General features: G+C 44.6%; 1 protein-coding gene across 2 annotated transcripts in view; it reads right to left on the bottom strand.

Annotated features, from left to right (window-relative positions):
• Bcl2 (BCL2 apoptosis regulator) overlaps nt 1–14,282 on the bottom strand; it is a 158,792-nt gene extending 144,510 nt beyond the window's left edge. The window contains exons 1-2 of one of the 2 annotated variants that reach the window (XM_051203898.1): nt 13,726–14,282; nt 12,640–13,216 (exon numbers count right to left, since the gene is read on the bottom strand). In XM_051203898.1, the coding sequence (XP_051059855.1) occupies nt 12,640–13,215 (576 nt within the window). In that variant the 5' untranslated portion in view covers nt 13,216; nt 13,726–14,282. Of the gene's footprint in view, nt 1–12,639 lie in introns of both variants that reach the window. The other variant, XM_051203897.1, reaches the window with a different exon arrangement.
• Between the last annotated feature and the right edge of the window lie 9,811 nt (nt 14,283–24,093).

Genomic DNA, 24,093 nt, shown 5'->3' with positions numbered 1-24,093 from the left:
TTCCCCTTGCCTTCAGAGCACCGATTCACACAGCCTTCCCTGATCGCCAGCTATGCTAGTTCAACAATTACTGCTCTGATATCCTCACTGTAGGACTCAAGGGGTGGATGGAGGAGAAAGCCCTTGAGCATCATGTTTTCTGTTTCAGCTCTAGTCCCCTACAACAGTGCCCAGTCCACAATTTGGTTTGCTTTGTTGCTGTTTGAGAGGAGGTCTCACTGTGTAATGCTGGCTGTCCTGGACTCACTGTGGAGACCAAGCTGGCCAGCCTCACATCAAAAGAGACCCGCCTGCCTTTGCTTCTCTCAAGTACTGGGATTAAAGGTCTGCATCACAAGCCCAGGCTGACCTTTAACGGCTAGCAAACCTCCAGTCCCAGCCTCTTGAGGGCTGGAATTGCTGACACCAGCTACCACACCCAACAGTAAGAGTTTCTTTGCCCCACTCTGGGTAGAACCCTCACGCTGCTGGCCTAGCACTCCAGTCCTGCACCAAATCCATCCGTGCTTGCTGAATGACTGAAGTAGAATCAGTGTGCACATCAATGTGACCCCGAGGACAAAAGCAACGCCTTTTTTTTTTTTTTAATTTAATGAATGCTTTCCCATTTTTTACTATTTACCTAGAGAGGAGCTCATTTTTAAAAGTAAATAAAAAACATAATTGCTGGATAGCCAAGAGCTATCGTCTGTGGTGATCAGCTCCACTCTCTCCGTGTTGACAGGGTGGGTGGTTTATAGAATTATCTCATGGAGTATGACAGCGATCTCCAATTACTCTGTTAAAACTGTTCTCCTAGGGGCCACATGAACAAGACCACCTGGCTCACAGGGTCTTGAGCTCATGTGTGAACATCAAATGGGAAACACCTAGATTCCCTCTGCAGCAAGCAAAATAAACAAACAAATACATAAATAAGTAAATTCTTTATGAACACAGAACCAAAGGAGGGGAAACAACCAAAAGCCAGAGACTGCATTTGAGTGTGTGTGTGTGTGTGTGTGTGTGTGTGTGTGTCTGTGTGTGTGTGTGTGTCTGTGTGTGTGAGTGTGTGTCTGTGTGTGTTGTGTGTTTGGTCTTGAGGAATTAATAACAGGTTAGGCATACATTCTATCATTAAGCCACATTTCCATTTTTTTTTTCAGTAGAGAATAGTAGAGGATAAAATTTTCAAACTTAAGCAGGTTTGATCTAACTCCTGTGGAGCAATCATGTCTTAGGAAGGCACACCCGGACGGCGGGAGGATGTATGGGATGCCAAACACACCACATCCCTAGCTTCCTGCTTCTAAAGCACTGCTGGAGGGTTTCCCCTCTGGAGCAGCAAAGAAGTGTGGTCCTTGAACCCACAGAGCAGGGGGCTTCAGCACCTGCCTTTCTTAGGCCCCCACAAAGAGGCTCTACAGAATAGTTTTCTCTTTGTTTCACCTGAAGGAAAATTCTATGACAGCTGCCTTTCATAACTGAATTCTCTTCAAAGAAATGTCTATTAACTGGTCTTTCAAAGGGGGCTGTGCCACTGTGAATTCCAGCCACAGAAAGTTTTCGACCAGGCGCTGTCAGTGTAAGAGAGTGTGAAATGGACGGGGCAACTCAAACAGTGTTCTGAAAATAGTTATGGGGTAATCACTGTAGTGTAAAAAGAAAATGAGTGATACCTGAAATATTCAGCCCACCACCACATCTACTCCTAACCCCTGGCATCCTCACTGCCAGTCCCTAAGTCAGGCACATGGTCTCTCACTGGCCATTCATTTCTACTCAGAAGCATCATCTGTCTCACGGTCTCAGCCTGGCCGATGTGCAAAGAGCCCTTGCTGGTGGCACGTCACCAGCATTGAGCCCACTGTGTGTGTCCTCTGCTCCAGCCAGGCTGTACTCTTCCATCAGTACAACCTGTGTCGGTCGCTTACACATTCTCCTCTTCATTAAGCTAACTATGCTTCTCCTTCGGTCTTTGGTTACTTCCTGGGAATCCCTTCTTGGCCTAACGGATGCCTCTGCTGTGGCTGCCCTCTTCTCCCTCAGCTCCAGGCACACCTTTCTGCCCTGCCTGATTCTTGATCCCCACAACCCCTGGACTGAAAGTCAGCCATCTTGCTCCAGACCTGGCTTATACAAGTGCTATCTAGTATATCAATATGATATGTTCCCCATAGGCTCACATTTGTTTTATTTTAGGTATGTATAAATGCTTTACTTGCAGGTATGCTCGTGTACCACTTGCATGTGTAGCGCTGGAAGACGCCTGGAGAGGACGTCAGACCCACTGGAACTGGAATTACAGACAGTTGTCGGCCACCATGCGGGAGCTGGGAACCAAACCCAGTTATCTGGAAGAGTGTGTTGGTGCTCCTAACCACAGAGCAATCTCGTCAGTCTCAGGCTCACATTGGTCCCTATCTGGAAACATCAGCAAGTGGGCCCTAGTTCGAGGAATTAGATGATACGGGCCAGCTGTTGGGGTTAGCTCATCCCTGCCCCCATCTGTTAAGAATAGCATCCACTATACAATCTCCACACCATGATGCTCTCTCTGTCCAAGCACCTAAGGCCAATCAATCACAAACTGAACCTTCTAAAACCCTGAAACCCTCCCCACAAAATCCTCCCCCCGTATTCGTATCTGTCAGGTACCACAGTCAACCTCATACAGGCATCATAATTAATACAATGTGTTGTGAAGAAGTCATATAAATTAACAGTTGATTTACTGTTCCATGTTCAGTAAGTATATGGTCAATTAGAAATTGTTCAGGTAATGCCCAATGCAAAACTATTAAGTTTGTTCTTAACAATCACAACCAGGGAAGTCCTTTCCAACATTTTACTGTCCCAACAGACAGAGGTTTGAAGACAAAGTCAAATGCCTCGACCCACATTACCCCTCCCCTCCATTTTCCATGTTTTTAAACCACTAATTTGCTCATTGGTCATGCCCTTGAAATGTTCCTCACAAAAGGCATCTTCAGATTCCAATGACACGGACTTTCATCGGTTAATTTTTAATCGAGCCAAATATTAAACGCTCACATTAACCAGATAAAGCTACTGATTTGCAGCGACAGCTTGTGTTATTCTCACACGCAGGCCAAGCACGAAATAGAAAACTAATAACCCCTTAACTGTATTCTCAAAGTATCATTTATGGGAAAGAAAATTACATTCAAAGAAAACTCGTGCAATGGCCGTCATTGCTTTCCCTGTGCTGCAAGCTGTTGTAGAGCAGGAGAGTTCATTTTCTCACGGATATGGGCAAGCTCGAGATCCCTCTGTCAGTGGATGTATTCATTAAGAAGGAATCTGGCAGCTGCACAGGGGACAGATAGTTTGGAGACCAGGCCAATTATCTGGGTGTCCTTTATAATTTGAAGTTTCTGAATTCACTCAAAGATAAGCCACTTGAAGAGGGGCTGGCAATGGGAACGAGGCACAGATGGCCACAGAGGAAGGGGGGGAGGGGAGACAGAAAGAGAATTTGTGGTTTCATTCATGGGGACAAATCTGCAAGTTGACACATCCGTCGTTTTAAAAGCCCCTGGAGAAGTATGGTCCACCTTCATTACAAGTAAACAAATCATATGATCTTCTCAAACAGACGACAAATGATGAGTAACAAGGTTTTACATTTGCATTATGCCAAGAGATGAGGGCTCTCAAACACAAATTCCTCCAGTTCTCAAAACCACAGACAGGCTGTGAGGCTGGCTTGAAGCAGAACACAAATGTAGCCAAAGCTACTGGGCCAGTAGTGTTATTAGTGACAGCCCTGATAGTCTTCCTATCGGTCAAGGTCTGTAGAAGTGAAATCTTAAGTTCTCTCACATCTTTGGGAATGCTGTCCTGAACTGATTTCCAGATTCAGTAGGCTGCTCGATTTTATGGGAGAAAATCATTATCTTCACAGTTTCTGTACGATTTGCTTAATCTTTGAGCTACCACACTGATAGCAGCTAACATCCACCTCGTCCTTCTGTGAGAACCTTGCACATGCCTTGCTTTCTTTAATGATAAGGTGATGAATAATCTCATACATCAAGACCTTCACAGTCTGGTTTAGATCTGAAACACGAGAGGGGAAGGAAAGAAGGTACATGTCTGTATTCTGTGTGCATGTCACCTTTGCATAAATACACAGAATGTAGCATCAGCAATGTCACAGGATGTGTAAGATCTGATGAATGTTTAATGCAAAATCCAGAAGACCTATCTTTACTTTCTTAATTCAAAGAAAAAGGTAACAAGGAAACCATAGGTATGCTTTCTTCTTTTTTTCTCATAAACCGTAATTAACAAGTAAGATGCCACAGTTGGGCACAGATCACTCACCAAGAGACTAAGACAACACTAGCGGGTTACAATGACTTAAACACCCAAAGTGCCTTTAATAACAATTTTATTAATTCATTCATTTCATAAGCCTAATCTCTATTATAAAACACTTACTGTTTATATACGCAAAATGTCATCTCGAATTCAATAGGATAAATTAGTTCACCCAGAAGTCCCAATGACTCCCAAAGTCCCTTGAATTTAGATCATTAATGGAGGGCCTACATACCCAGCAGGACCGCACTAGTGAAGCTCAAGTTCAATTTCTGTTTGAGAGTGGGAAGACAATCTCATGAAGCAAGCTTTGGGTAGATCCTGAAGCCCAGTCCACAGCAGGCTTTACAGGACTGCCTAGAAAAGCTGGTGTGTGAATAACAGTAATCAAAGCTGGCAGGCTCAGCAGTGGTATATAGGCCCACTTTGGGGACTGAGGGGAGCAGAGGGGCTCCCCTAAGCCCACACAGTTTAGGCATGAAGGCAGTTAGTTTTTCACCCTCAATTTTCCCCTTGAATGCCTGGTTCTTAAATCTCACTGCTTACTTGGCTCTCCCACTTGAGTATCCTCATAAAGGCCCACGATGAAGGAGTCTAAAGTCAAGCTCTACGTTTACCTGCCATGGCAAGTGCGCTTCCATTCTCTGGAAGGCAGAGGGCTTTGTGCTGTTTGAGCAGGGGATATACACCTCAGGTCCTCTCATCGTTTCTGTCCCTCATTCCTCGTGGAATCCCAGTCTCTTGGTCCTACATCTGCACAGTTCCCACCCACCCAGCCTTTCCCATTAATGGGGTTCACACTCCTAGCTGGTCTCTCTGGTCTAGCCTCAACCATCATCAGTCTTCTCTAGCATACACATCCTGCTCTACCTCCTTTCAACACCCACCGAGCTAAACACAGCTCTCTTAGTTTAGGACCAAAGACTGGGTTCTCAGATTCAGTTCTTCCTGGGATGTTCTTGATGCTCTAATCAAGGCAGACCTCTCAGTCTCAACTGCAGACCTCACACATCCTCACGTGCTTGATTGCTCTGGGTCCCACTACCCTAAATATTCCTTCCCCATATCTCTTATCTATTCTCCAAAATTTGCTTCAAAACTCTCTCTCATAAGAAACCCTCTCTGTTCTCTATGCTCCTTCTAACTAGATTAAATCTCTGTCAGCTAAAAGTGTCAAGGACTGCAGCTACTTATAGATTTGCCCCAGCCTATATGTTTCTTCTTTAAAACACTAACAAAACACCTAGCACTCAGCTTTTTATATGTAGGTATCCAATAACTGTTTCTCTCTGTGAAAACAAAGTTAGAATGCATGTTTTCCTAAATAACATGCTCCTTTAAAGCCTTCCATGTCCACCATTGTTTTAGATACTGGGAACTTGACATTATGGTTCATAGACAGCTACTTACTTTTCTTAAGGCTTCCTCGGATGATCTTACTCTTGGGCTGCTACAGTTTCAATGTTTAGCATGCGGCTCTGCCTCAACATACTTAGAATTTTGTCATGAAATGCTTTCAAAACTCTTCTTTGTGTTTTCAGTGGAAGAAGAAGAAGACAAAGATGACGAAGAAGAAGAAAATGAAGAAGAAGAAAAAGAAGGAAGAGAAGAAGAAGGAGAAGATGATGGTGATGATATTGGCAAAGATCTAAAAAGGAAATAGCAATGGCCTGGAGTTTAAACTTAGAGGTGCCAAAGCTGCCATCCTGTATGGAACTATTTTTGTTAGTACTCAGGCACCTGTACAGGCCTGCCCTTGGGGTTCTGACAGGATATGCCCTCAGCTGCAGCCACTAAGAGCACCACCTGTGCACATTCACTACCTTCCCTTTTAAAAGGGCCCTGCCCACCTCCTCTCTCCCTCCTCTCTCTCAAATGTTTCTGTCTACAGAGACCAGTCTCTCTTCTCCTCTCCCTGCTTTTCCTATTCCCTTTCTCCTAATTAAAAAAAAAAAAAAAAAAAAACCCTTTATTGGAGATCTGTCACATGGTGTCTTTTTTTTCTCTTATGCCACCTTTTATAAATTACAACAACTTTCCCCACCCTGAATAATAAGTTAACATATACAGTTGACAACACAATTTTCAGTTGATTTTATTTCTATTCTAATTGTAATAAGGATGTGCATTATATAGTAGGTAAGCATTGAATTAAGAGAACTAAGAATTTGTCCTGTCTTCTTTGGAAATTTCAGACGCAACTGAGAAGGGAAGGGTTGTTTGGGGTACTACATATTAACACCAGTAAACTCCCATTATTCTTTTGTTGCCTAATTGCCTTTTTGATAGCTTAAAATGGAGAAATATAGTAACCGGAACTGTCACAAGAAAAAAAATGTATGGTTCTCAATGGGAAAAATCTCCCTTGAAAAATTAAAGCTCTCTTGACACTTGTGTTCTCCAGTTGTTTTCAGGAGACCAAATAAAGAGCAGAGGGAGTCAGTCATAAGCCTCTGACTCATGTGCTGAAACCCCAGAGAGCAGATTATTAACTAAAAAGGGAATTCTTTCTGGCCCCAAAATCCTAAAGGCAAAACAAACAGCGGAACAGAAATACAAGGTCCCCTGATGGTTTGTTGCTGAGGTCCGTGTTCCATGTGCCATGTGTAAAAGAACGTGTGCTCACTTCCATGGTTAACCTCTTCATGGAACGTGCTGGAACACCCAAGAACATCACCCAGAGAGCCAAGCCAAAGGGGCCACACCAGCATGTCAGTGAGAGTCCCTTTTCAAACATGTTCAAGGGTGGGTTTGGGGAAGTAGTCATTACAACAGGTCACCTTGCTTTAGTTAGTTAAGGCATTTGTAAAGCCCACTGCCAAGATCCCAGCAAGTAAAATCTATGCCAGCCAATGCTGTTCCCTGCTTGGAGTTGGAATTTATGATCTCTGGAGGAAACAGCACCGGTCAATGGAATTTTTACCTGCCTCTCTGTCTGTGGCAAGATCAGGTGAACTATATGGTGGCTTTAGTGGAATTTCACTATCTTCTACCTTCTGGAAGAATATGGATACAATGCCATGTTCTCCATGTAGTCCTACCCTTCAACTGTTGCATGGTGACAAGGAGTTAGCTATACTCAGATGAGAAAATCTAAGAGGCCTTAGAGACAGGAATCTTCTAAACACTCGTGCTCACTGGAGGTCTACGCGGCACTATACGGCTGGCCATTCAAAACGGCCACCTGCAGCAGACCTTAGATGAAGGAAAAGAACGTTTTAATGTTAAAACTCTCCCCACCTGCATTTAAGGAAAGAGGCCCATGGGTACCATACATTGTTGCTTAGGAACACAGAGAGAGTGGAGTACGAATTCCTGTAAATTGTGAATCACATTTCAGAAGAGAAACATCTGATAACAGCATAGCACTAGGACCGAAACCGAAGCAAAATAAAAGCGTTTCTTTTTCTCAAAGGCTGAGGGCGGGGGTGGGGGTAGAGGGGGTTATCTCTAGTCTGCTTCAAAATGTACCTGTATCTTTCTGTGTATAAGAGAGGTTTGTTTAAGACATTTCTCCAAACTACCGTGTTCTAATTAGAGCAAACTTTGACTGTCTTTTCCTTAAAACACTTTAATGAAATTCTCTAAAGACTGCAGACTAGTGTCCATTAAGTCTACTCAATGTGCATAAACTGTTTTGTGAGTTGCTATTTAAAAAGGGAACTCCCCCCACCTTTCAGTTCTGTTAATCCTATATCTATGTTAGTTACTTTTTAAATTATCTGCATTTGGCCCCTTATTTACATCAGCCCGATGCACACATGAACAACCAACCATATGGCTAGAAATAATTTAAGATCAGGCTGAAGCACATGTGAAACAACATACTTGTCTTTTCTTTCTAAGCCTGGGATCTTTCTCCGGGGATCCTGGTTCCTCTGAGTTCATTAAGACACAGAAAGCCCTGGCCTGTGACTTATCCAGCCCGAGGTTAGCTTTCCTTCCAATGTGCCCAACCTTACCCAGGGCCTGGTACACATGACACTTGCCATCTTGTCTGCTGGAAACTCAGTCCTGGAACAATTTTTCACCTGCTTAGATGCGTACATGTGTCTGAACTAAACTAAGGGGAATGAAAGACACACTTGACAGGGAGCCGAAGTCACTGAGTGGTCTCTATACGCAGCCAGGGGCCAGGATGACCAGATTGAAAGGTCACTGCCACACCTGGAAGAGGTAATATCGGATTACCTTAAAAAGGTTTAACAGAACCGTTGACTCACAAACCTCTGGGGGGGGGGGAATACCTTCGAACTTGTACACAACAAAGGCAGTGTTGTTTGCTTATACAAACACACTGCTTTGCTAACCTGCTATGAAGACACAGTCAGAGTCCTTAAAGCAACTGAGGTAAAGTGCCGTGTGGGAGGCACCCCTACTGTAATACACTCAAAGACCCCCCCCAAGCTGTTTTCTTATGTGGATGTATCATCCCTCCAAGACACAAAACAGAACAAGGAGAAGAAGGAGAGGTAAAGAAAAAAAAAAAAAAAAAAAAAAAAAAAAAAAAAGGATGGCAAGAATTTGGCTTGCCTTATTCCTCTTTGTGGATTTCTGTTATGTAGTAGGTTTTGTGTGGTTATGGGGTTGAAGCAATATGACATGTACCATTTCAATCATGGGTTGTTAAAATGCACAATCTGCTCTTTTTTTGAAGGCCCAACTGAAAGAACAGGACACACAGAAGAAATGTTTTCAGTGGACGCTAAAGAGCAACCAAAACTCCAACACAGAAAGGAGAATCGAGTGAACTAAAAACTTGTATGAAGTTCCAGAAACATAATCACTCAGCAACAGCACGTGACCAAAAACTCCAAGACCAATAACATGGTTTTTTGTTTTTTTTTTCTTCTTCTTCTTCTTCTACAAAATAAATTATTGAAAGTGGTCACGGGATTTCAAGCAGACAGAGATACACAGTTTCCCAAGGACAGTTCATCAGGGAATGTATTATTTAAGACTGGATCATCATAATGCTATTTTTAATGCTATCATTTTGCTGCCAAAACTGGCCGTGGCAGCTGACACGGGCCACTAGAAAAATGATGCGCTTTCATGTAGCCATCCACTGTCATGAGAATGGTAACGCTTTCCAGTTAGTCAAATGTTTTGGTGGGTGTGAACTGTATTCAGAAAGGGGGAACTACTTGCTAACTACCTCACAAAAAGGAAGCTGGCCTCTACTGGGTACATAGAAATGAGTTTCCCTTTAGTTGAAGAAGAAACACTATCTCACTTGAACAATGGCAAAATTGCCAATGCAAGCTCATAACCAGCAAGAGAAGCATTCTCTCGAGGAGTAGAACTGTGGCTATTTAATGTTTCTCGCCTTCATTCTCTGCTCCTTCTGGGGGTCAGATTGCTGTAGTGCACATCTGGGAATCATGATTCCAGGCAACATTCTGGACCTGGAGGCCCCTGGAAAGAGGTCTATAGGATGAGCCTTCAAAATACAAAACAACATACAAAAAATAAAGAAACACAACACCCACCCACATCCAGAAACAAACAAGCATGGCAGCCAGCAGCTCTGACTTTAATGCACAGAGAAACTACAGATTCTGCCTCCGTGGCACTAGAGTGAAGCCCAAGAAGGTACCAGGCGACACCGTACTGCTGATATGTGGGGTCTCAGACATTTTCTAGAACTGCCATTGTCTCCCTGTTCTAGCTTTCTTGCCTTTCTCTGGGCAGCACACCAGCCCTTATGCAGGCCTAGAGGTAAGCCATGCTCTGCCGTACCTAATTATTTCTTCATTATTTGTTTAATTTGCAGGTTCTGGGACCCTCTGTTAGGAGCTGGCCATTCCAAGGACTGTTTCCTCTATAATAAAACATGGAACACAGTCTTCCCCAGCCTTGGAGCACTCTGCCTTTGAAGCAGAAGACTAAAGTGATTTCAAGCTTAAAGCTTCAAGTGTCCTATATAGATAGTTCTGGAGATGAGCTGCTCCAGCGACCATGGGAAACTATTCCCATCATTCAAGTCATTGTCTCATATCAAGAAAAGAAGATCTCTGCTGAAACTCAGCTCTGTTATTAAAAGTCAGTGTAAGGTCAACATACTAGGGATACTATCCTGGCTAACATAAAGGGAAATGTAGACACCAAATACCTAAAACAAAAAAATTAAATTAATAAGACATACTTGAGACCACAGGCTAATAATAGTCCAATCACCAAGAACTCTCAAATGCTACCACCTTGATTCCAAGTGTTTACATGTGGTTCTATTTCCTGACACATACTCTTTTCTTGTCAATCCCTTTCCTTTCCTGCATAGTCGTCCATTTATGCGCTGTTCTGGAAAACTATCAGACAATTTTTTATTTGCCATCAGCCCTTTGTGGTTCTCCATAACTTATGGTTTTTGTCATCTCCTCCAGCATGCCATTGCGGTTCAGCTTCATAACATGAAGCCTATGCATTTATCAACCTCAGATACCTGCTGACCACAAAGATAGGCCCTGCAACAAAAAACTTGATGACGAACACAGGAAAAAGAGATGCCTCATTTAAAAAGAAACCTCAGTGGTCTGCCTTGTCAACATATTGCCGCCCGGCAACAGAGGTCAGGTTGTATCTGACGTTCCATCAGAAACATATGGTCCCATTTCCCACAGTTTTATGAACCTGATAGTGAATACCACACACTTACTGCCTTGGATTTCCTTCAAGTAGAGAGAAACAAGTTTATATTTTTTCATAAAAATATGAAATAATAAAACTATTAAGTTTTTTACTTTGGTTTTAAATGATTGTTCTGGAGCCTGAAGTCCCCACCTCTGAATACAGCAGCTAAAAAAAAATCAGCCCACCTACTTAACTAAACATCTAACAAAATTAGTTTCCATCCTTCAGCCAATTCCCCCAGCGCCGCTGACAAGCTGATCACGTGGGATGTCAACAAACAAGCAATTCACAAGGAGCATGTGCATTTCAGGCATCTAAGCTTGGGCATTTGAGTTAATTTTACTTTTAAACCTTGAACAGTGCCATCAATATTTTGTCAACTTTGGCCAAATAAGATCAGATGTTCACATCAATCATCTATTTTTCTTGGCTTTTTCTTTTGGGGGCCCATAAATATTAGATTTATAAATAAAGACTGCAAACAACTTGAAAACTGTAGTAAAAACATAATGTGTTTCTAGACATTTGATTCACGTGTGGTCAATTACAGACTTTTTGTTCCTGTTAGGTGCTATAAAAAATTAGTTATTCTCTTGAGACTATCCAAAGCAGGACTAAAATAAAAACCCTTTTCATTAAAACAGTCTTTAAAAAATGTCAGGCAATAATTATTGCTTTTTTATAACTTAATTATTTTAGGTATAACAAGCCTCGAGTCTGCTCCCCCCCCCCACCACCAAAGCAGCAGGAAAAGCTGAAATCTCATGGTAAAATAATGGAAGTTTGATCTCCCGAGATACTAGGAAACTATTACCCCATAGACGCCCATCAAAGTTATGGATACTAATCATTTCAACTTAGTCAGGGCTGGGCACTCTACACCTACATGTTACTGCTATTCCTTTCGCAGATACTCTAGATGCAAGTCCATTCAGCAGTGGAGATCACAAACATAATGTACACTGTAGGTAGAGATAAGTAAAGGACATTAAGTGGACGTAAACATCTGAATCTTGTGTGAGTTACAGAACACAGTCTGGAACCTCTGCAAACGCATGATGGAATACAGCATGTATACAGCCTGTTCTTCAGGGCACACCATACCCACTGGGACTACGGCACAGTCTGGTGCCCACAAATACCCATGAATACTAGCTTGCCTTTTTTTACAAGCTTAGCTATGATTTTTCAGGAAAGGGGGCTGTATTGTTTTTCTTTGGGAAAATGTTCCCAAGTGAGTCAGAAAAGGTATGCCTGCGTCCTCTGGTGGAGCCTGTTTGTCTAGTTGGACCTTCTCAGTTATTAGTCCAACAGAGGAGCTAAAGATGCAGAGAAAGCTGGAGGTCTGTTTCCTACCCAGGACCCAAAACATCTGCAACAAGCTACTCAGACTTCAAGTAACTCTGGGATTCACTGGAGGGATACCATTTATATCCAAGTCCTACTGGGTCAAAAATGCTGGACCTTTGCTCTTTTACAGCTTGCAGGCAGGAGCTAACACCGTGTTGGCAGGGTGTAATCTGACCAGAGAAAGGGACTGGGACGGGGAGCAAAGCTACAAACTGGATTTTAATTCATTGGCTCATGGCTCATTTTGATCCAGGACCCACTCACTCCCCAGCCTCTACATCTCGGCCTTGAGAGCAAAGCCCAGACTCATTCAGCTAGACATGCACCTACCCAGCCTCCGTTATCCTGGATCCAGGTGTGCAGATGCCGGTTCAGGTACTCAGTCATCCACAGGGCGATGTTGTCCACCAGGGGTGACATCTCCCTGTTGACGCTCTCCACACACATGACCCCACCGAACTCAAAGAAGGCCACAATCCTCCCCCAGTTCACCCCATCCCTGAAGAGTTCCTCCACCACCGTAGCAAAGCGTCCCCTTGCGGTGAAGGGCGTCAGGTGCAGCTGACTTGACATCTCCGCGAAGTCGCGACGGTAGCGACGGGAGAAGTCATCCCCAGCCCGGCGGAGGGTCAGGTGGACCACAGGTGGCACAGGGCTGAGCGCGGGCCCAGCGGTGGCGACTGTGGGTCTTAGTGGCGATGTCCTGGCAGCTGTGTCCCGGTGCTCAGCGGGCGTTGGGTTGCTCTCAGGCTGGAAGGAGAAGATGCCAGGGGTGGGGGCGGCGCCCAGGGGCACAGCGTCCGCATCTCCCACATCCCACTCGTAGCCCCTCTGTGACAGCTTATAATGGATGTACTTCATCACGATCTCTCGGTTATCATACCCTGTTCTCCCGGCTTGCGCCATCCTTTCCAGGAAAAAAAGCTTCAGGTACCAATAGCACTTCTCGTCCCGACTCCCGCCCCACGGCCCCAAAAGAAAAAAAGATTGTTATAATCCAGTTCTTCTATTGGATGTGCTTTTGCATTCCTGGATGAGGGGGTGTCTTCAGTCACGCGGAACACTTGGTTCTGGTGTTTCCCCCTTGGCATGAGATGCAGGAAATTTTTATTCAAATTCCTTTCGGTTCTTTATTTCACGAGGCACATTATTTATTAAGCTTTGTTAGTATCAGTCTACTTACTCCGCAATGCTGAAAGGTGAGGGGCGGGACCACTTAGCAAGTTAAAATCAGGTGTGTTCTTTATATACTCAGGGGAGGAAGGGCATATCGGCTACAAGTTACACGCTAAAGAGACTGCAATAAACTGTCTGGAAATTAAATTTGCTCGAATGCAATTAAAGTAAGAAAAACTCAAATGAGTCCGTTGAAAGTTACACTAAACCAAATTCCTGTGCAAACAAAACAAAACTTACTGTATGTTTTAAGGACCGCATGATCTTCTGTTAAGTTTCCCCCTCTTTATTTGGTAAAACCCAAACAAATATATAAGGCAACGACACCATCGAGCTTCAGAAGTCTCCTTGTATAAGCTTCTGTGAAACTTGCAATGAATCAGGAGGTGGGGCGGGTGTGTGTGTGGGGGGAGCTAGGTAGAGTAAAAATCAGGAGGGTTTCCAGATTGCGTCCCCACGGTTTGGCTTCACTGAAAATGTCAATCCGTAGGAATCCCAACCCGAGATCTCAAGAGCACGAATGAGGGGCCAAAAAGGCAGCGGTGGCGGCGGCGGCGGCGGCAGATGAATTACAATTTTCAGTCCAGCATTTGCAGAAGTCCTGTGATTTCCCCCCCGCTTCTCGGCAATTTACACTCGCACACTCAACGCTGGAGCGCAGGCATGGATCGGTAATCCGCTGGATTGCTTCAGCCCTCCGCGGCAGAGAGACACGCGAGGGGGTCGATGGAAGAGCGTGGGGAACGGGGACAAGAGTCCTCTTCTGATTAAACTCCGAAAGGCCAATGCGTTTGCCGGAAAAAAAAAAAAAAATGGGGCGGGGGCGGGGGGGGGAGCAGCTTGATAAACGCTGGCAGGCAGGGACGCGCCGGGGCCGCCGGTGCCGAGCGAGCAGCCCGCGCGCTGTGTGTGGTGCGCTGCGGGAGAAGAAGGTGGTGGGGGAGGGTTTAGCCCCCCCCCCGCCTCTTTTTCCTAAAAAGGATGACTGCTACGAAGTTCCCCCCCCCCGGGCCCCCTCTTCCGCTGCACCCCACCGGCGCACCCCGCCTCCGGGCTGCGCACCCTTTCTCCTCCTGGGCTCGGTGCGGTGCTGGCGGCCGCGTCCTCGCGCTCACGCGGCGCAGCCGGCTCGGAGGTGACGGCTGCGGCCCGGGAGGGCCCGGGCAACTCGGTAGCGGCGGCGGCGGCGGCGGCGGCGGCTCGGCAGGGACCCGGACGCAGGACGGGAGGGCGGTCCGGGGAGGAAGGGGGCGGGCGCGGGGCTGGGGGCCCGGCCTCTTACTTCATTCTCCGCCGGAGCGCCTGGTTTCCTGTAGTACGTCATGTTCATTCAAAAAAAGAAGAAAGAAAGAGCCCTCCTCTGAGCGCCCGCCCGCCGCCTCCGCCCGCCTCCCGGGTTAAAGGCGCCGCGGCCGCCCGGGGGAGCGCGCGCCGGGCCGTGGACACTGGCCTGGGTGGCGGCCACCCGCGGGCTACGCTGGGCTCGGGACGGTGGGTGGCGCGGGCCTCCCGGGCTGCCGCGACTCGGTGGGTGTGCGAGGGCCTCCTCGGGCCTGCTGGACTGGCTGCTGGGTGGGCGCGCCCATGGCGAGGGCTGGCCAAGTGGCAAGTGGCGTGGAGCCTTCCTAAGTGGGTGTGGGGCGTGCACAATTGCGTGGATCTTTTCTAACGAGGACCGGGGGCACAATCGCATGGACCTTTTCAGTGGAATGTGTGCATAGTCGCACGGACCCTTCCTAACCGCGTGCATGGGCTATGCACAATCCGATGGACCCTTTTTAGCTGCACGTGTAGTGTGGGCACGATCAGTGTGCGTGTGTGTGTGCGCGCACACACACACACTTGCTTGGACCTTTTGTGACTGCATGTGTAGTGTACACAGTCGCATGGCCCTTTCCGTGTGTGGCGAGTGTACGGTCCCACGGACCTTTTCCGTGTGCACAGTCCCAGGAACCCTTTCTAATCATGTGTGTAGGGTGTGCACAATCAAATAGACCTTTTCTAACTGCACGAGTAATATGTGAATAGTCACATGGACCTTTTCTGTGTGCAGTTGTGCATATCCACATGCCCCCTTTCTGTGTGTAATGTTATGCTTTTCTGTGTTTACTGTGCACAGTTGAATGGATCTTTTCTGACTGTACAAGGACTGTGTGAGCATTGCACGGACCTTTTCAATCATGTGTGTATTGTGTGCACAACTGCCAATTCTAAGCATGTGTATAGTGTATCTACAAGCACATGCCCCCTTTATGTGTAGTGTGTACAAACATGCAGCAAGTGTATAAAATCATACAGACCCTTAGTTAACCATGCGTGCAGTGTATACAAACAAAAAACAAAAACACTATGTTATCAGCTCTCAGTGGCCAGAGAGATACTGACCTCAGAACAGTGGTACCAGTGTGCTGCCGTTGGATAAAGAGAAGTTACTCCCAGCATAGTCTCCCATATATTAATTGCAAACGAAATAATCAGAATAATCAAAGTTAGAATGCTTGTTTGCTAGGGCTTCTGTGTCCAGAAACCGTAAGCAGTGTAACATAGAATAGGTTCAAGTACTCCTCTGGTTTGGAGAGCAGAAGCCTCTTGTCTCCTTCTCTGCTGGTTGGCTCACAGTCATTGATGCTCCTTGGCTTGTTAAAGAATGGCCAAGGAAAATCCCTAGTGGCATGTTGAGTGCTGTGGAAGTGTCCAAACAGAACACCTCATGAGCACCAGGCCTTTTTAACCTGCGTCTCTGCAAACCCATCTTAGTGGACCAGTGGAGGGCAGCCTGTGCTGAGAACTTTAACTGCTTTTCCTCTGCCCCCAACAGTCCCAGCACTGGATGGAGGCCGCCCCCTCCCCCAGGAGTGCTATCCACCTTTCAAGTCCATGGCCCTAACATGGGCAGCCAACATGAGATGGCCTCATCCGGGAAGATACTGTCACCAGCATGAGCAGTTGAGGGAAGAGAGTGAGTGGATAAATAAGCCCCAGGAAAAACAGCTCACTCAAGCACTGCAGGTCGATGCACAGGGCTCAGGGACAAACGGCATGTACAGGGTGGACAAATGCCACAGGCTTCCTGGGTTATTATCACAGAAACAAGACAGAAGACAAGGCTCCTATGAGGTATATAAACACATTCAGACATCATCTTTTCCTCCTTCCAAGTCTAAAAGATTTATTTAGTTATTAAATATTTCTGGGTGTGTACACGTATGAGATGGTAGAGTGTGTCATGGCATACATGAAAGTCAGAGGACAGCACTGTGGAGTCTGTTTCCCCCTCCCACCTTTATTTATTTGAGGCAAGGCCTCTATGGACCAGGTGGGCCTTGAACTTGCTGTGTAACAAAGGATAAACTTGAACTTAACGATTTTCCTGCCTCCAACTCCAGAGTACTGGGAATATAGGTACGCACAATGACGCATTTGTGCAGTGTTGGGATTAAAGTTAAAGCTTGGTGCATGCTGAGTAAGCACTGTACCAAGTGAGCTACACCCTCAGGCCCCAAAGCGTGTGTGAATGTGTGTGTGTGTGTGTGTGTGTGTGTGTGTGTGTGTATGCATTTTATATATAGCACATCACATGGGGGGGCACTTATCTCACAGACTATCCTGTGAGAATAGGTGCCTTCATACAAGTCTGTTACTGCTCCTTTGTAGTTTTCTGATGTCGCCGACCCCGCCGGAGAGGTGGCCTCCCCTGGAGGGAGGCACTGGGGTATGTTTGTTCATAGAACTAGTAGAAGCAGTGCTAATTCTGTAAAAGACAGTTTAGGGAGCCTCATGTCTTAAATCCCCCAAATCACTTAAGAGGAATTGAAAGCCTTTACACTTTTAGTACCCGGCACTGGAGGGAGGAAACAAGAGAACAAGGTGGGGTGTGGGGGGAGACAGGGGGTGTTGGTTGCAGTTCTGTGACGGAGACAGCAGGAACAAAGAGATCTCCTTTTCCCAGCGAAAGAAATGATCCCTGACTCACCTTTCGGTTTTCCCAGAGTGGGTCCTTCTGTGGCATCTTGGCCTTGACCAACTGCCTGAGGACAAGTGGCTGAGACCTTCTGAACAAATGTACCATGGCCTTTTCCCTTCACAAGGTGTTTTCTACCCCCTAGGAGTTCAGGGACCAACCTTTGCCATGTCTGTCTGGTTGCACCCGGCCCAAGGAAAAAGGTCCGGAGTCTGAGAATGGGGCTGTAGCGAGTGTCTGGAAGCCTGTTTTCCTTCCTGTTTCTGCTCACCACAAGGCTTTCATAGCCAGGCTCGCCACCTGCTGGTTGGTGCCTCGCAGCACTGTTCAGGAAATTCTTTTGAGGATCACTGTGAACGTTCCCCAAGTTTTATGAAACTGAAAAAGAATATTCTAAAGTGAACACAACATTGATTGAATAAGTCTACATCAAATCTTTCCAGCTATGGAACTTTTAACTGAAATCGAGGGAGGAAACCCCACACTGAGAGAGAAACAAAAACAAAACAATAATAGATGAATTTTAAGTAAAACCATTTGGCTTATTTCAGGTTAAAAACGGAAACCACAAATGGAGTAGAAATAAATCTATAGAAAGATGAATGAACGTGGGAGATAGACAGAGGCTAAGATCGACTGGTACTCCATAAAACCTAAATAAAATGAAACAGTCACAGGCCAAAGTGCTGGCTTTGAATTTCACAGGTACATGCACCATGGACTCTTGTGCAGAGCAGTGTAATGGACGCGTGTGCAAGCACTCACTGCGTACGGACCAGTGGTGATGTTTCCAGTACTTTGGGGCTCAGACCTTTGCTCCCATGAAGAAAGTGTATGTTCTGGGCCGTCCAGCCATTCTCGTCATAACTAGGAAACACTTTCACCAGATCTAAATAAAGTAGCCTTAACCCAGACACTCACCTCACTGGTTATGGCGGATCCTAAGCCTCGGAAACACATTATAACAAGAAGCCACAACCTCTACAACTAGACATGACTAGAAAAAAGTCACAGTGGAGTGCAAATTTAACAGTGGCTTGGCCTCGGTGCGGCTCTGGGCTCAGCAATGCAGAAACGGGTAAAGGGTTCTCACTTTTGGTTTACAAGACAGACCTGACTTTTTCCCGCCTTTCAAATGAATGGCTTTTCATGTGGGGCGAAGTCTGCCAAGGAGAGGAACTTATCTGATACTTTTCAAAGCCCGCTTGTTTTGGGATAGAAACTGCAAGGTGGGAAGTCACCATCTAGACCAAAGGGGTAGAAGGATTTACATTCCTCTATGCAACAACTAACTACACTCCTCTGCTATTTAGCGAAGCTTACAATATCTCCAGGATATTAATTGCAAATGAAGTAATCAGAATAGGCAATGTTAGAATGCTTGTTTCCCAGGGCTTCTGAGTCCAGTGTAACTTAGAACAGGTTCGAGTACTCCTCCTCTGCTTTTGCTTTGGAGGGCAGGAACCCAGAGCAGCCAGGCACGCTCCTCAGGCTGAACAGTCTTTCCGTGTCTCTTATCTACTGGTGGCCGACAGTTACTGATGCTCTTGGCTTGTGCTGCCATTCCTCTGTCTGTGCCCCTATGGAGACATGCCAGCCTTCCTGCACAGCTCCCCCTTTCTCCTTTTCCTCTCAGGTCATCGGCCATACTGTTTCAGGCCCATCCTAATAACCATGTCCTCACTTGACACCAATACCAACCTTATTTCCCAAGGCTAAGCACTTCAACATCCTTTGAGGTGACATTTCTACCAGTAGTACACCTCTAATGGGGTGACTGGTTTGCTAGTTTGGGGTGCTTGCTTGCTGTAATCTCTAAGGTATAGGGCACTATTAAAATTGGACTTCAAGGGATCTACAACCTTTCGGAAACTGAAATCTTACTATTTCATTTCTGCTTAAGGGAATTCAAAGGCCCTCATTCTTCTTTTCTGATGTGATGTGGCCAAACCCTCCCCTGGCCCTCCCATAGCTGCACTAACTTCTCAAGGCTTTCTTGGGTTTTTTGTCCTTCTTCGTTTTCCTTTGCCTGAACAGGAGATCAAATCCAGGGCCTCTCGCATGCCACGCAAGAGCTCTACCACTGAGCTGTGTCTGAAACAGGTTTCTTAACCTCCATTGCCCCCACATTCTGTTCCTTTCTCTAAAACACACCCAACTTCCCATCTGGGCAATTCCTATCAGTTCCTCCTGTGAGACCAGCCCTCACTTCTCCAGTAGGCCTGCAGACGCCACCTGTGCTGCTTAGATGTGGCTTGTTTTGGAGGCTAACAGATGAAAACCCAGAAGCCTGAGCGGAATCCTGGCTCCACTGATTTGGCCGCTGTGACTTTGAGCTGGTCAATGAACCTCTCTGCACCTGTTCCCTCATTCATCAACAGAGGTTTGGAAACTGATGCTTATGGTGTGCGCGCTTGGCTTCATTGCATTAAAAGATGTGAAGTGCCCAGTGGTGCCTTGAACCTATCTGTATTAGTCAACTGACCGCTTGCTAATCAGGGGACACTTCCACTTTTTGGCTACCCCTACTAGGTTATAAGCCATCTGAGGGATGAGACTACATTTGTCTTGGGTATACTCCTTGCCTACAAAAGCACTTGGCATTCGAATCTTTGTGTCATAAAACTCAAAGGCCGCTAGCCAAATGAGTGGGTGCAGAGGGACGGGAGTGGTGGCGGCGGCCTTCTCCAGGAAGATGTACAAGGATACAGCAAAGGTGACCGAAGGGTAGAGGGGTAGAAAGGAAGAAGAAAGGACTGAAGTCACCAGGAGGGACAAAAAAGTACACCGGTCTTTATCCCTGGCGCTAGCAGGCTCATCGCTGGAATTCAACCAATATACTCAAAATAAGGAAAAATGGGGGTTTACATAAAATCATTAGTGAAATAGAAATCAAGAAATTAAACATATAAATTATAGAAGTGATAATCGTATGCCATTTGAATAAAATTTCTCAAATTTAAAGGAAAGTTCAGATTGCAATTCAAGATGCCCAAAAAAAGACACACTTAATGAAAAGTCTTTATAAAACCCATCAATCGTGTACAACAAATAAAAGTATAAACAAGAAAATTATGCAATCAACATGTAGATGCAGAAAATATATATATAATTTAACTTTAACAGATACCTATTAATAAGAAAATTATGGAAGACCCCTCAGCAAACAGGAAATGAGATATTATCAAATTAAGAAAGGTATTTGAAAACCTTACAAGTAACTTTATATATTCTGGTGAGAAAGGTGCATGTTTCCCTGTAAGAATGAGGAAAGGCAGCAAAAGATAATCCATAATTCAAAAGGTACCCAAAAACTGCCTTCAGTGTGAGTAAACACTTCTACTTACAACTGGTGTCACAGCTTGCTAACTGTCCAAGCTTAGTTCACAGCATACTCAAGGAGGAGGCTCAGGAAATCCATTTGTATATATGGAATGTAACTGCTCAAAAAGTTAAATTTCTTACTCCTTAAGGTTTTACTCCCACAAACAGAGCATAATTGAAACAAATGTTCAGACTCCTAAGTAAATATTGTAACAACATTTCCTATAAAGGTAAGAATCAGCCTTTCTGAAATGTCCAGGAAGCCCAGTAGAGACACTATAAAAGACATTGATATTTTGACTAAGTAGTATCTTGAAAAAGACAGATATCTAGAAAAATAAATTCTCAGATCAGTAAAGCTTGTTCCCCGTTTATTTTGTGTGTGTAATTCAGAAATACAAGATATGAAAATTCTGTTACAGTAATGCCACAAAAGCTTCTAGAGCAATAACCCATTCCTAAAATGTATCAAAATAGCCACTTGTTCTCTGTCAATGTAAAAATGTCTTAAGATCTCTCACCTCAAACAAGTATAAAATATAATGGCAGCTCTCTCCTTTTCAAAATATCAAACCCACAGCCCTCTATCAGAACAGTAGGATCCGGTCCAGAACTGGGGAGTGGCGGTCAGCAGGGGCTTGTGAAAGCTGGATCCTAAGGACTAAGGGAAATAAGAAACACACAACACATCTTCTAGCAGAATGTATGAGTGTTAACTGTGGCCTTGAGTAAAACATCTTTCAATTAGAACATCATATAGTTAGTTTAAATATGACGACGTAACTCACTGAAACATAGGAGTACAACTGTCTGAATTAAAGCAACCGTTATAGAAATGTTCTCATCTTTTAACTACCAGAAATTTATCTACAAGTTTTGCTTTTGGGAATCAATATATGATTTAACATATCCAGAAAAATATATACCACTAAATTATATGTAAGTATTAATGGAAAGGGATCACAACATTCTAAATAATCAACCGTGTAAATTATTAAACTGTAAAACCATAGAAGGAATAACTTGAGTGAAAGATGTGTTTGGATTTGGCTGAGGGATCAAACCCAGGCCCTCACACGTGCTAGGTAAGTTTTCTCCCACTCATTATCTGGTCCCCTGGTCCCCGACTCTTTATCTTTTTTTAATAAACAAACGATTGTTTCCTATTCGTTCTCAATTATGAAGGGTCCCCAAATTTATGTTGGAGTTTACATAGCGGAGTGACATTAATTTTCAAATAAGCATAGGGTATATTACAATAAAGTAATTGAATCTAAGTCAGCAGAGCAGGCATTCAGAACTGGAACCCCACAAGCTCTTGGTCACCTAGAAGAAACACTACAGCAGACCTGTCAGCCAGGTGGGACTCTGCCTTGATGCGGTAGAGAATGCCAGGCAGGCAACTCCCAAGGAAAAGAAAAAGCAGGTAATTTCCCTAACAATTGGCCTGGACTCGCCAAACCACTCTTCCTGAGCAGGAAAATGTAGCATTTCCACATCTGGGATGAAATCAGAGTTTTGGGGACATGCTTTAATGTTGCATTCCAAGCCCATGTTTCAAAGTTCACCATTTGTTGGACTTTTCAAAGGTAGTGCGTGGAGTTGCACGGAGTCTGGTAAAATCAGCAAACACACACATGATGCTGATATAACATGAATAAAAACTACAATACTCTCACAAGTTTTGCTGACAAGAGAATTATGGTATCAGCTTTAGAGGAAAAGAATAAAGCACATTCTGAACTTTTCTGAGTGAGGGTGTTGGGGCCTCTAGCATCTAGGACACAAAGGCTTATGCCGTGGCATCATGGTCTGCAAACCTGAGTTTAAACTAGAATAGGGTTAGCATCTCCCACCATGAAACAAGGGTTTTCAATTTATCATAGGCATTCTCCACATAGCCATCCTCTAAGCCGAGGACTGTCAGAAAATGGGATAATAAAAAAAGTTATTTGTATTTTGTCAGGTTCCATCTTGGACTAGATTTTAACAGATAATTGTAGAAAGTACCAACCATCTGGGAACATTTATAGGAAAATAAAATTGGAGACTGTCCAGATATCGATACATTTGTTTCCTCTGAAGTGGGAACCTATCCCCACCGCTCCACCCTAGCAGCTGTCCAATGGGACATAAGTTGTGAACTTCGGCTAAATCAGACTGGAGGGGTCCTGGAACTATTCTGGCACTGTCTACCTACTCCTATACACACAATGAAGTCATGACAAGCAATGTACATAATAAAGTCATCTCTGTAATTATATTTAAAATACGTTCCCAGGTCTTGATAAAGACGGAGCCATTAAATACCTTACTAATTAAAACTAAGCCACCATAAACTCAAGAGCTTGAAAAATTCAAAGAACAAAAAGAAAAAGAAAAAAAAAAAAAGCATGGGTCATTAGCTGTGATGGTGTAAGGCTGTCTGTAGTGTTAGCACTCAGGTGGCTGAGGCACGAGACCAGGCCAAAAACAAAATCCATTAGAAAAAAAAAAAAAAAGAGAGAGAGAGAGAGAAAAAGGAAAGAGAAAAGCAAAAATCAAATGTTTGTCATGGCAATAATATCTAGGTTTTCAATAGCTTCTTTGTTGTTCTTTTATCTTTTTAAAACAGTTTAAAAGTGTTTCCTTTGAAAGTAGAGGTATTTTCCCAGTGGGATGAACTGGGATGCACTACTTTCTATACAAGGAGGACAGGGCAAAACATCCAGACAGAGATAACTGTCCTTGAGCTGCACAGCGAACAGAATGAATGGGGATGCAGGCTAGATTCGTCATAGGCACTTGATGCAGATTCAGTCAGTGAACAGCAAACCGCACAGGCATCTGGGGGCACAGGCTGCAGTTAGAGGGCTAGAGGTCTTCTTAACACACTGAAGACACTGCTCAGAGTCAGTGAGAGACAGAGCAGCTAGACAGCTTACTTCCAAGATGAGGGTCTTCGAAACCCACCATCTTTTACAAGTAACTAGGCTGAAAAATATGCAGCCAGTGCCTTCCCAAAAGCTACATGTATGCTGTGAGGATCAGAATGTCACACTTCGGACTGGAGAGAAAGCTCAGCCAAGAAAGGCTAGGCTCACAATCAAAAATAGAAGAATGTCGTGCTTTTCATTTTTTTTTTTTTTGTTTTAATGAATTCATGAATTTAAAAGGTCAAAAAGGTCTGCACTTGTCTTCATCTTTTTCTTATCCCTTTTGTTTTTTTTAATATAAAAATATTAGAAGAGTAAGCAAGAAGAGAGATGGGCAGAACACAAGAGACTAAACTGGAAAGGAACTGTAAGCTTCAGGTCATCATGGCTATTGAAGAAACTGTAAAC

Source organism: Phodopus roborovskii, unplaced genomic scaffold (genome assembly GCF_943737965.1).
Source record: "Phodopus roborovskii unplaced genomic scaffold, PHOROB, whole genome shotgun sequence".
Taxonomy (NCBI): Eukaryota; Metazoa; Chordata; class Mammalia; order Rodentia; family Cricetidae; genus Phodopus; species Phodopus roborovskii.
Note: the sequence above shows the minus strand (reverse complement) of the source record. Positions and strands in the feature narration are given on the sequence as shown.